This window comes from Pempheris klunzingeri, chromosome 2, assembly GCF_042242105.1.
Source record: "Pempheris klunzingeri isolate RE-2024b chromosome 2, fPemKlu1.hap1, whole genome shotgun sequence".
Lineage (NCBI taxonomy): Eukaryota > Metazoa > Chordata > Actinopteri > Acropomatiformes > Pempheridae > Pempheris > Pempheris klunzingeri.
Genome location: NC_092013.1, coordinates 7,438,246 through 7,452,529, shown reverse-complemented (window position 1 = coordinate 7,452,529; position 14,284 = coordinate 7,438,246). Strand labels below are relative to the sequence as shown.

The following is a 14,284-nucleotide window of genomic DNA, read 5'->3' as shown; positions in this document are numbered from 1 at the left end:
CATGTTATAAAACCTACTGTCGGAAATGAAAGATGCAGCCATGGGGCAGAACTCCTCTCTTAATAGGTTTAATAACGGTGGTTAAGTGGATAAAGTGGTCGGCTCCAGGAAGGAACAGTAGGAGACAGACGCAACATACACATGTGTGCCCATGCGTATACACAGACATGCACACACACACACACACGCACACAAAAGGAGACGGGGGATGAACGTAGAGGGAGAGAGAGCACTGGCATGCAGCATAAAAGCAGAGGAGGAAGACACCAGAGTCAACAGGAAACAATTTGCAACAGGATGTCAGCGCTGGTCAGCCTGGGTTCACACATGCACATACACACACACACACATATGCAGAGTGTATACACGTGTCTTTGGTGGCTCTGCCAGCCTCGGGCTCTTCATTAATGCATGTGGACTGTACTCTGGAGCCACTGGGAACGCAGCCATCTGGTTCAGTTTGTCCTGTTCATCAGCCAGCATTTACTGAGGTGCCAATGACAGCACTCAGGGACTGACTGACTGACTGTTAGCGGACTGGATGCCTGGTCTGGTTTAATGGTTCAGTTTGTCTTGTTCATCAAGTAACGCCTTTCATTCATTCATCAAGCAAAAGTGGCACACATTCCCTCACTAGAGCTTCTCAAGTGTCAGAATGTGCTTTTCTCTGCTAACTTTGGCTTTTAGGGAATATTTTAGGGAATATCCTCATTAGTTTGTTTTCTTTGCTTAGAGGTAGATGAGAAGATACCACTCTCATATCTGTTGGTTAAATATGAAGGTACTGCCAGTAGATAGTTAGCTTAAAAATACATTCCAGATTCAAATGACACTGTGAAAGAGGTCGTTTGCAGGTGATGAACTAGCTTGACTTTGTTCTAAGTTTAAACAATATTCCTTCCAGCACCTCTAAAATTCACTTATTAACACATTATAGCTTTTAAAAATGCTGACAGGTGGATTTTGTAGACTTTAGACAGAGCCAGGCGTACTGTTTCCAGCTAACTTGGTGCTAAATCCATTTTCATAATGAACCAAGAGATATGAGTCGTACTAATTTTCTCATTTGTTGATGGATTTGCTTTCTCTTGGCACATGAGCAAATACATGTATTTCTCTAAATCTCTCACTATTTTGTTAAGACTTTGGTTGACAAATGAATGTATATCAATCCACATGAAACCTCTAGAGTTCAACAGTGGATCTTCCTTAAGAGTTCCCCGGCTGCTAATCCCTTCCACAACAGAGCGACTGTGGCACGAATCTTAAAAGTTTTCGCTGCCACATCTTGATTCATCACTCTCGATTCCTGCTCCGGGGAAGAGGAAACACAGAGATCTGCCGGAGCGGCTGACTCAGTTACTAGGGAGCGGAAGATGTGAGTGTTTGAGACACAGGCGTTGGTATGCCATCCAGCAGGAGAGGGTTTCACTCTGACAGTCAGCTCAGAGCTGACATCACACTCTGGAGAGGGAGAAGTGAGTAAGCTTTCCCATTTGAAACTGGAAAAACAAAAATAACCACATCTTGTTCCAAGTTCCACAGTCTCACAAAGAGACACTTACGGCCAAAGTCCACTGAGAGCTAAATAAAACTCTGAGGCTTTTTATTTACTGTTAACATTTCACCCAAGGTACCAGAGGGCAGATTTAGGAGTGGCTGTGATTTAGGAGGCTTCACATCAAAGTATGGCTTCCCCTCTCTTACTTCACTCATTATCACTCTGCCTTTCTTCCGTTTTCTCTCATCTTAAAGCCATCGTTTCTTCATTTCCTACTCCATACAGTCTGCCACTCCCCTCCCCTGCTCCCCCCTCTCCTGCTGCACTCTGTCGCTCTCTACCTTCAGTGCCTGGGGACAGGATAACCACAATCAGCCCTGCTGTGAGATACAAGCATGTGCTCCCCCTGAATAAACAACATCAGATGGCAAAGGACACCTCGATAAGCATCACCCAGCATAACTGGCACGGAGAAGAAGGGAACAAGAGGAAGCATGAATGAGGGCTCAAAGCAGAGCTGCCCAGGGAGCGGAGATATAGACAGAGCTTAGGGCACTAATAAAGGCATCAGGAAGACAGGAAGGAGGAAAGAGGAGAGGCAAACAAACGGCAGACGCAAAGTGCGAGTGAGCGAGCGAGTGAGCGCGGGATGGGAGAGAGATGTCAACAGCTGACCATGCTGACCACTGACACGGAGCAGAGAGATTTCACAGAGCTATTTTGATAGAGCTCCTTTTTCTTTTTTTTTTTTAGATCATACCCAACACTTAAAGGATCATTTAGTCTATTTGTTCATCAGTCATCTCACAAATCCACTTGCCTTCCTGGCAGCAACAGCAGTGACATTTTGAAGAGATCTGCTAATAGATGGACCTGTACCACAACTCTATGTCTCGTGACAGCATCATGGAGACACACATTTATATTTGGCCCTCAATGCTTTGCCCAACAACATTTAACATCCAATGATTAATCCAACCTAACTACGTCAGATGACACATGACCATCAAAAGAAATACATTATAAATGACCCCTCTAAGCTCACATTTTTTAGGGATTTGTCATTATCCTGCCAAAAACTAGGAACTGTATAATTGCCTGAATATTAAACAAGGCTTGGTGTGTACCTCTTGCTTGGCTTAAGCTCTCAGGAAATGAAAAACAACGGGTAAATAAAAACACTGTGTACCCATCTGTGTGTGTTTGTGTGTGCATTAAGCCTGTAATACTTAATTATTGATAGGACGAGTAAAGCAGTAAAATTAGATTAACCATCATAACTACTTGTACACAGTGCGTCGTGCCAGTGATGGTTATAAATAGCAACGACAATGTGACAGCAATAAGCCACCACCTTAATCAGGTTACGCAGATGTTCATCAGACAGTTTATTCTAACTCATCAGTCGCCATCCTGCTGAGATCTCTGTCTCCATCGACTTGTTTCTACCTTCCCGTTGATGTGCAGTGACACGTAGGGCTACCACAGGACACCGTGTGCACCCGGTCTCCTATGGCGAGACACGAACAACAGGAAAGGTTGAGAAACACGACAACTTGTTGCCATGTTACTCAAGACACCTGATAGGAGAGAAGCCACAGAGACTGCAGCTATAAAGCCCATATTAGCATATTGCAGATATATCGGTATTGATATGTTGACTGATAAGAAACAGTGCCAAAGTTTAAGGTATTTTAAAACCTTTAAATATTCCAGATCTGCACCAAGATTGTTTGTGCGTTTATGTAAAAAAGAAAATACAACTTTGCAGGCAACATTGCTGAGCTGCTCCACTGGTACTAGTTATTACTAATGCACAACACTGTTATGTAAAACACTTGCTTATTATTGAAGCACACAGCCCATCTAGCATCCTAATTGCTGTATCAATTCATAAATCAGCATGAAGCATTAGCAGAACAGCTGGTCAGTACGAGCAGACACCGTAACCATCTGTATTTCACTACGCAACATTAGGATCCATCAGATGATGTTAGGACAGCTGACTGTGTCCGGGATACAGCCATTTGTCTCTGTCAGGTACCCTGTGGTCACACATAATTGTCTATACACAATATACAACACAGGCATGTATGCACAGTGTTGAAGTGGATGCAGTAGGTAGAACATGCTCTGTTACAGCAGCATCCACATGTTAGAGCATAAATCTTGATTAAGTTAAAATAAGAAAAGTTGTGCATACAAATACAGATAGAGGCACGCTGGTGTGTGGAAACGGTTGCAAATGCACACACATACACAGAGAGACAAGCCGACAGGCACTTGCCCACAACCACATACAGATCTAATCTATTCCCAAAACAGTCTGGCACAGCATGGCTGCAACTTTCACAAAATCTTACATTTACAGGCACATATAGGAGCCTATACAATAGTGTTTAAGCACGGTTTCTATAATCTGCCAACCGCACGTATAGTGACAATTATCTCATGAAAAAGTAAATCTTATGAATTCCCTCTCTAGTATTAAAAATTAAAATCTCTGTATTTTTTGTGGGTCACAGCAGGAGTCTCCACTTCATTTTCTGCACTTGCCTTAATCACAGTAAATGAAATCCTCTTTCTGGGCAAAGCAAGAGCTTTCTGGCTACAGCTTTAATGGAATAATATGCACAATCACAAGCCGCATTATCAGAGCAAACACAGTGAAGAAGCTTTTAGGTTGTTAGATTGCTACTCAATACAGAAGAGAAATGTGAACGGTCAAAACTGATGTGCTGAATATATATGAGTGAAATAAACCAAAAGCTTTTCTCAGTAAATACAGAGCGTGTTTTTACCTCTTAACAAGCAGCCTCAGTCTTCCCCTCTGCCTCCGAGCAGTCCTGTCTGTAGAGTGGAGTACACTACCTCCCTCTCTCTCTCATACAAGCTCTCTGCTCACTCTCTCACTTTACCTCCCTCCCTCCCTCCCTCTCTCACAATAACACACACACACACACACACACAAACACTCCCAATGTGCCAGCAGCACATGCAGCATAGCCTTTCCCTCTCGCTCAGCCTGTGTCGTATGCACAGAGACATTAAAGCATGTGGACTGTGGCAAGTACTATCCCCGTCCATGTGCGCTCACACACACACACACACACACACACACACACACACACACACACACATGCAGACAAACACTGGGCAGCCCTGCAAAGTCACAGGGTGCTGATGTCCACCGACCTCTCTGGTGGCCTGAGGCTGAGAGAGAGATGACAAGAGGCAGAATAAAGTTGCAGCAGACAATGAGGAAGTATAGATGGAAGCATATGAGATGAGACAGACAAATAGAAATGTAAAAGGGGTGCAAAAAAAAAAAAAAAGAAACTCTAGTGGCAGCTGTTGTGAAGACAGCATAACACATGAATAAAAGCATTTTTGACTTGAAATGAAGGGAAAAAAATGCCACAAAAGAAAGTGGGAGAAGCTTTAAGTGCAACTATAAACCATCAGGAAAAGGAGAAATGTAGTAGAGATTAAAGGTAAGAAAGATGATGACAGTGAGATGCAAGAGATGAAAGATATAAAGAAGACAGAAAGCAGCATGTTGACATATGAGAAGCACGTTGAAACTCATAGAAGAAACATGCAGGAAGAGCATAGCGTGACATGAAGCAGACGGCACTTTGCAGCCTTGACCCAATGTTCCCCTTTATTTATGAGTACCCCCAAATGGGACTGATCACACACACACACACACACACACACACACTCAGAGTCTACCTCCCCAGCTGCCTCTCACTTATTTGTGTCCCCCCCAACAGATCACTCACTGGCAGGCATCTACGGCACTCTTGTTATTTTCTATATTTACACACTCAGACTGTTCCTATCCAGATTGATCATCGTCCTGTGTGACGATGTCCACTCTCGTCCACGCCGCCCGCCTCTCTTGAGACAACCAAGAGTTGTTTTTGGCTATCTCCGTGGTGACCAGGGGGACGAGTGTGACAAAAATAATAATCCTCTTTTAATACAAGCTGCTAAGGCACAGCAGCTGGTGGCGCCCAGTCGTACACCATTACGGTGTGTGTGTAGAGGAGGAGGAGGAGGAGGCAGGGAGGCTACCCCACACCACCCCCTGTCATATATCCCACAGGATTTGAGCTGGCCTGAGGAGCAGAGAAATAAAAGGGGGTGGCTCCCTCTATGTGACAGTGTCTGTGTGTTTGTGCTGTCAGACAGTGATGCTCAGCAGCACAGTTACAGCAGGTCACGAGCCCGCTCGGTGGTGTGCTGCTGTGAGGGGGGCCGCAGGAGAGCAGAGGCAACTCCTGCCAATGGTTTGACATAAGCTGTGGACAGAGCGAGTGCTTCTCTCTCTCTCTTCCCTCCTGTGTGATGGATTTGACCCTGAATGATTGTTGGATGGTGGTGCAAAATGGTGACAACAACAAGCTAATTCTCTTTGATTCTGTGGGACTGGAAGCAACACCTCACATTTACCACTGATGCAAAGCATGAAAATGTTCTGCAGTTGAGCTCCATTATGGCAGCAAGGTGTTATAAGGTCATTTTTTCCCTTTGATATCTTTCATGTTACCTTATTTTACTAGTTTAGGCAAGTAGCTAATGCGTCCATTATTGGTTATACAGTATATTGCGATGTGCAAAGACTGCAATATGGAAATTATTTATTTCCCGCACCTCATATATTAGATATGAATTGAATGCTTTGTCAAGGGTTACAGCCAAACAGCTCTGACAATATTGTTGTAAATACAGAATGACCATTTAGCAGAAGAGGGAAGTGAAAATCATCTGTTCATGCAGGAGCTGAGATAATTTCACTCCTTCTTTTGCAATTTGGCAGGTTTAAAGAATTTTCTAAAGAGCAATTGCCAATAATTCCACTTAAATAATTCAAACGAGTTGAACCAAAAGCGAGCCACTTCTCATATTCAGTACAGCATTAACCATCACCGAGGCTGCTCCTTATTGATTTATGTTAAAGCCTTACACACATATGTTTCTAAGGGTTGTCAGGGACACTGGGAGAGAATTCAGTGAGCAAAAATGCTGCTGCTATGTGAGTGTTTTTTATACGTGCATCAGAAGTCATTTCTTGTGAAGAAGTAGCTTCTCTTTGTCCCGAGCCAGTTCTGAGGCCCTTTACCTGTGCTTGACGTTCTATTTACTCAAAGTACTACTGATGTATTACAAGCTGACAGACAGACCCTCTCCTCTTCTGACCCCCACGAGACAGCTCACAGCTCACTGCTGCCCCCTTCTGATCAGCCTGACAGCACTTCTCTCAAACAATCCTAATGAGTATCAGCATATGGTGTAAAATATTATTTCTCAATAATCACAAATGCTTCATATCAAGCTGTATTAAGGAGTCTCAGGAGCTCCTGCTATGTCGCGTTACCACATGACTGAATTACTCATAGCAACCTGGCTGGTTGCAGTTCACAGTGAGGTCTTCTTTAAACAGACCAACAGATCTAGGTCAGTGCACATGGCTTACTGCACTTAAGGCTCACCTCATATTAGCATCAGAGCCTCTGACACAAGAGCGTGATGTAGGTAAAGTGTGTGATCTGTGATGATTTCAGAGAGGAAATGTAGGGCTTACCTTGGCTTCACATGTCTTGTGAACTGCAACCTTGCACTCTGCACACAGTAAGGAGAGAACAGAGGTGAGGGACATGATTTAGTCTGACAGTCAGCTTTGTGGGAAACAGAGAGAGGACACTGTGAGCTCATCCATGTCAGGTCTGGGTGTGTATCCATGCTGGCCAGTTGTGTCTCAGGGTCTGCTGCCTGACCTGACTGAGACGTGGACTCACCCTTGCAGAAAGATGCCGGCTTGTCGATGTTCTGCTTGCACACGTCGCACAGTCGTTTCTTCTTGAAGCTCTTCTCTATGAAGGCATGGCTCCCTGCCTTGGCCAGCTGCAGACACACAGGGGAGTCAGAACAGATCACAACAGATTACTGGAATTATTCAAGACGAGAAAATAATCACTACAGCAACTCTTTGCTTTTGAAAAGACTGAAGCCATACGAATGCCCTCACAATAACATGCACTTTGAGGTTGTGACATGTTGTGACAGTTTTCTATGTGTCTCCAAGCATTTTGTCAGTGTTTAACCTCACGAGGCATCGGACGGCCCCCGTCTCCTATGTGGCTGCTGTCAGTGACACGGTAGCATGAGCAATGATACCTTACCTGCTACCAGCATCCTGCTGTCTAACCTTCTAACTCGTCCTTATTCTGTCTCAGCCTGCGTTCAGCAAAGATGAACAATAAGCAGCTTTCTGTGCTGCCAGCTCCCTCTAACGTGCTGTAAGGTCACAGATAAGCTAAACGTGACTGAAAAAATAGACTTGGTGTTCATCGTTGTCGTGGTGCCCTTTGTGAGGCTGTTGGTTTTCTTTAGGTTCCTCTGTGTGTCTGTCCAGATTAAAATATCTCAGCAACTATTGGATGGTATTTAGCATTTAGTCTCTTTTTAAGTCTAGTTGAAGAAGCTGAGCTCTCTCCTTTTTGGCGAGAGAGTTATTGTAAAATTCCTTTCAACACTGCAAGGTGGTACCACAGTGAACAACCATGGCAGCTGTGCAAACACGAGACATGAGCATCTGAGGGTAAAGCAAAGAAAGAGACGAAGGTAAATCTTTAACTGTCTAATTCAAAATGCTGAGCTAAAATCTCTGCTGATACTATACTACTGGTTAAAAGGGTTAATATAGTAAGAATACTCTAAATGACCTGAATGATATTCGATAACTGTATAAATCTAAATGATATAGAAAGATGTGGAAATAAAACTTGAACTCTGGAGAAAAAACCCCCAAACATGCATCTTTTTGCTCACACCCACGGTCACAGTGAGGGTATGTGTCCTCAAGGAAAATAAATGTACTGCGCTGAGTCATAATCCATGGATTTTTCTTTTTATAAACCAATACTCAACTGTCCCAGTGAAAATAGGACAATGTTTATATAAAGTTATGGTAATGCCCTCCCAAAGCAATGACTTCTGACAGCATGTGAAGCACATTAAACCATTAAATCTTTCCTTGAGCAGAGAAGGAGGACGGGCCTGGAAACAGGAAGGAGACGGTGTTTGTACTGTATGTGTGTGTTTGTGTGTGTATGAGGCAATGGGGGAGGAAACAGCGTACCTGCACACACTGACGTTTCTTTTCTTGTTAAATGGCTCGATGCATTTCTCTGGTTTAAAAAAAAAAAAAAAACATTACTCTGGCTTTTTTTTTAATTTTTTTTTTTACTTTTTTCCGATGCCTCTGCTTTTCCAAACAGGAGGAGCATTGAATTCAGGTGCATGGACTCTCACAAACACTCATTTATTGACTCTCCGACACCAGAGCCTCATTTCTCCCACCATTTTGAATAAAGAGTGAAAGCCAGCTCACTCGATTAGCCTCAATGTATTATAAAACAGCCATCTCTGAAGTGGAGTGTAGGCAGTCTAAATCCTTCATGACTATATATGTATAATTGATGTTTCATGTAGCCCTACCTTGAGCTTTGTGTGTTTATGTAATCTGAACATAAATGAAGCTGATTTGCTCCGACTTCACTTGACAAACCTCAGCAGAACAAATTTACAGAACTTGCTTTATTAAAAGCTGCGAATGCTTTCCCCCCCCTCCCCATTAACATCCAGTCTCTATTCAAGTGTTTTTAATCCACTTGCAGTTGAAGGCTGGAAGGTTGAACAAGCAGCAACATTTAAATAAACAATTAAAGCATCTCTTTAGTGATACAGGCTAACCACCACATCATTAACCACTAAACCGTCAACAAGTCAGAACTTTAAAGGGAGGAGTTTGAAATTTTGGAAAATATTTATTGACAGGATGAATGTCTGTCTTATGTCTGTGTGCTAAACATGAAGCTACGCCAGGACATGGTTAGCATCAAGCATAGAGAGACTAGCACTGCGTAAAGCCTAGGAACAGAGGTAAACAGCTAACCTGGCTCTGTCTAAAGGTAAAGAAAATATTGTTTTTTGGTACATATGGATATGAACATATAGAAATCAGATACAATATGTTCATTTGTTCATTTAAATCTGTGATAACTGTTTTTTGCCACTTGTGGACAAACATAACACTGGTATGTTCGTGAACTTGATATGCCAACCTTGTTTGCAAACAATTGCTTATTTGCACATCCAGCAGTTACAAAGCAACATTATCATTAATCTGGAGTCGTGTTTGTGGCCTCCTGACAAATCTAAGTCTAATATACGCTCTTTTTTTGCTCTGTTTTTGGTCCCCACCAGCTCCCCAGATAAATATCTGGCTCTTTAGCTGCTAAATGCTCCATTGTGTATTCCATCAAAAGAAAGGCATCAGTTATAGAATAAATTCATTGTGCATTGGGGTTTTTTTTTTTCAATGTAATTCTTTTGTCACACAAAACAAAACAAAACCCCCTCTCAGGTGGAATGACAATGTTCATTCTGGTCACTGGCCCGGACTGATCAGATGCTCACAGGCATGCATGGGACACATTACCATTATGCTGCATGTATTGATCTTATAATGAAAGCAGCAGAGTAACATTGGACTATTGACAAATGTCCTTTGCTGTTATGATGAGTTGAAGCTGCAATAAACAGTGGCATCCACTGAATGTGTTGTATCTGGGTCTCTCTGTGTGTGTGTGTGTGTGTGTGTGTGTGTGTGTACTAGCATCAGTGTGCGTGTATGTGTGTGTATGTGGGGGATTTAGGAAGATATACAGTACTGTGACCATTGAACCTGACAAAAAGAGGGCATGTGAGGGCGAGTGGAGGATCATCCCCTCCAGCCATTTACATTTCAAATGTTGTTGCATAACTCGTGCATTTTGGAGCTTGATTCATTGGACTTATGTAATGGCCCACTGAGTCGCTGTTCTGTACGTGTAACCATGTCCCCTCATAAACCTGACCTGAACTCACCTACAGCATAAAAGGTAGAGTTTTCAGGAAAGGCACTGACATGTAAAAGGAAACCTCACATTGTGTCCACAAACAGTAAAATTGAGCAACAAGAAATTCCACCATGCACCAAAATTTAATCCATTTCTACTAGAGAAAAGTTTAACATGTTTGTATATCAGTAGATATCGGGGCAGCATGGTGGTGCTGTGGTTAGCACTGTTGCCTCACAGCAAGAAGTGGAGTTTGCATGTGTGGAGTTTGCATGTTCTCCCCATGCTAGCGTGGGTTCTCTCCGGGTACTCCGGCTTCCTCCCACAATCCAAAGACATGCACATTAGGTTAACTGGTAACTCTAAAATTGTCCGTAGGTGTGAGTGTGAGAGTGAAAGGTTGTCTGTCTGTCTGTCTGTATGTGGCCCTGCGATTGGCTGGCGACCAGTCCAGGGTGTACCCCGCCTCTCGCCCAATGTCAGCTGGGATAGGCTCCAGCTCCCCCCCGCGACCCTGACGGATAAGCGGTATAGAAAATGAGATGAGATCAGTAGATATCAGTATCAAGATGAAATATCAACATTAAATCTTAATATTTAGTATGTTATCAGTATTAGATGAGTAACATGGTGCTATTATAGGAGTCAGTAGGTATTAAGTCACAGTTGAGTGACTAATAGATAGTGAATGGATTTTCGTTTGCCATGTACGTTGGGTCAACGGAATGACAGATGTGTCTCCATGTTCATGCATCTTTTTGGGTTTTGTGGCTGCACATCTGAGCCAAGTTGAGATACAGTCAAATAAATATCACAAAAAATGGGGTTTTATAGAGACGCAGTTCTCTCGTATCTAAATGGCACCCAAACACAACAGTAAATTGATATAAGTGTCCCGGTGTATTTCACAATCAGGCCCACCACAGCCAACACTGGCCAGGTTCTTAGAGGTCTGTGAATTCGACAAACTTCTCAGACGACAGCTTTAACATTTCATTTTGGATGGACACCATTTCATCACTTCCATGCTCAAACCTCACTGCCGTGACTCATCTTTTGATGCCAGTGTGTCGCCTTGAGGCTCAAACTAAAAACGCAGTAGCAGTAAAGAGCACAGCCTGGTGGACAAATAGTAGCAGTGCAGTTAAACCTAAAAACAGACGAGGACAGAAATCTCTACAATTAGAGATGACGATAAAAATCTAGGACATGACCTGGAAGCACAATACTGTGCAAAAGTCTTAGGCAGGTGCGAAGAAATGCTGTAAAGTAAGAATGCTTTCAAAAATATCAAATTCAATTGTTTTTTTTTTTTAATCGATTTACAAAATGCAAAGTGAGCAAACAGAAGAAAAATCTAAATTAAATCAATATTTATTGTGACCACCCTTTGCCTTCAAAACAGCATCAACTCTTCTAGGTACATTTGTACAAAGTCAGGGATTTTGCAGGATCATAGTCAGGTGTATGATTAACCAATTAAACCAAACAGGTGCTAATGATCATCAATTTCATTATGTTGTTTGAAACGCAGTCATTAACTGGAACACAAACAGCTGTAGGAGGCTTTGTGTAGGAGGAACAGCTTAACTGTGCTGCCAAGGTGATGTTTCATGTCACAGGTCAGACACAAGGCAGTTTTACTGCATCAGCAGGGTCTCTCCCAGGCAAGGATATCAAAGCGGACTGGGGTTTCAAGATGTGCTGTTCAAGCTCTTCTGAAGAAGCACAAATAAATGGGCAATGTTAAGGACCAAAGAAGCTTAGTGCAGCAGATGAAAGACACATTACGCTTACTTCCCTTCCAAATTGGAAGATGTCCAGCAGTGCCATCAGCTCAGAACAAGCAGAAACCAGTGAGACCCAGGTACACCCATCTACTGTCCGGAGAAGTCTGGCCAGAAGTGGTCTTCACAGGAGAATTGTGGCCAAAAAGCCAAACCTCCGATGTGGAAACATGGCCAAGGGGCTCAACTATGCAGGAAAACACAGGATCTGGGCTGCAGCAGGTGCTCTAGACTGATGAGTTAAAATCTGAAATATTTGGCTGTAGCAGAAGGCAGTTTGTTCGCTGAATGGCTGGAGAGCGGTACAATGAGTGTCTGCATGCAACAGAGAGGCATGGTGGAGGTTCCTTATAAGTGTGGGGCTGCATTTCTGCGAAAGGAGTTGGGGATTTGGTCAGGATTAATGGAGTCCTCAATGCTGAGAAACACCGGCAGATACTTATCCATCATGCAACGCCATCAGGGATTCTGATTGGCCCCAAATTTATTCTGCAGCAGCACAACGACCCCAAACATGCAACCAATGTCATTAGGAACTCATCGAGTCTCTCTGGGATTTCATGAAGAGACAGAAGGATGTGAGGCAGCCGACATCCACAGAAGATCTGTGGTTTAGTTCTCCAAGGTGTTTGGAACAATTGATGCTGTGTTTTTTTCAAGCATCGCCATAACTTTGTTTTAATGACATGATGAAGGCAGACTTGGTGGTATCACTAGTATTATAAAATGCTTATTCTATGTATATTTTACTCTTAAGTAAAAGTTTTAAAAGGTTTTCAGCTGCATAGGTAAGGGATTCTAAGTGGTGAAAAGTTGGCAAGTGACCTTTTCTGTTCTGCAAATAAACAGAACTCTGAAAGAACAACTTCAGCTCTATCACAGCTTGTTACCAGAGTGGTTTGCAGAAGGCTGATGAGTTAGCGCGTCAGATGAAGCAATTTTTGCCGTAATCATTTGTCAAATAATGACACATGGGATCAGAGGACAGTCATTAAATCTGAAACAGACACAGATGAAATGACTCATAAATCTCACAGCGTGGAGCTTTTTTTTTTACACAACGCTGCTGCCCTTTTCCAGTTCTTCTTCTTTTCCCTCCATTTCCCCCAATCAGCACACGAGCAAAGAGCGGAGGAGCAGAAGGAGAAAGCAACAGTAAGCACATGTGCCACACATTGCGATCCAATTAAATAGTTGAAAAAACTACCTCCATTGTGAAACTACAGTGACAGCATTTGTTTAATGTTCTATACAGTGTTGAGCAGAGCAGCTCAGGTACAGGCGCTCACAACCTTAATGTACTTTCAATAGCAGTAAAAAGGAACCTTGTTTGAGTGGACATTCAGTCTCCAAAGGCTCCAGTGATGATCAGAAGTGTTGCAGTATTGCATTGCAGCATTAAAGAACCCCACCCCATTCAGAGTTTTGCAGCCAAACTCTATGTCACTCTACAAGCATCTCTGACCACCGCAGAGAGCCCGAAGCACTTCCACGTCTAACATGGATATGAGGAGAGGGTCAGGCACCAACAGAAGCATAATGGATTCCTTTATGACTGCGGCTGCATGAGCTTTTTATTACTGTGAGGACAACAGCAGCAGCAGCAGCAGCATGTAGGAAAGTTGTCCCATTAAATCACTGTTTCATAAATTTGAAAACCTTTCTGTCTGAATGCATAAAAACAGACATTTTATGGATTATACACACTGTGCTAATGCGTTCAAATAGTAAAGATACAACTGCAACACACACACACACACACACACACACACACACACACACACACTGTAAATGAATAGAGTACAGTGACACACCCCCTTGACACTAAATACCTCAGTCTGTTTCAGTGTTTGTTTCAGTGACACCTCGCTAGTGATGACACGCTGGAGAGCAGGAGCCACAACCTCTAACACACACACACACACACACACACACACACACGTACACACAATCCACTGAGGAAGGGACGGGAGCAGGTGGCAAGTCAGGGCTACGCTCTAGTTCTGGCAGGTTATTTATAACCTGCATAAGTAGGGGGTGTCACCTCTAAACAGTCATGAAAATGCTGAAAATAGGTGCGGGAATGA

General features: G+C 43.0%; 1 protein-coding gene across 3 annotated transcripts in view; it reads right to left on the bottom strand.

The window, feature by feature from the left end:
• LOC139211752 (tensin-2-like) overlaps nucleotides 1-14,284 on the bottom strand; it is a 30,464-nt gene that overhangs the window by 14,577 nt on the left and 1,603 nt on the right. For 2 of the 3 annotated variants that reach the window (XM_070842117.1, XM_070842125.1), the window contains exons 2-3: nucleotides 7,306-7,411; nucleotides 7,092-7,129 (exon numbers count right to left, since the gene is read on the bottom strand). In XM_070842117.1, coding sequence (XP_070698218.1) covers nucleotides 7,092-7,129; nucleotides 7,306-7,411 — 144 coding nt within the window. Of the gene's footprint in view, nucleotides 1-4,302; nucleotides 4,351-7,091; nucleotides 7,130-7,305; nucleotides 7,412-14,284 lie in introns of those variants that run through there. The other variant, XM_070842133.1, reaches the window with a different exon arrangement.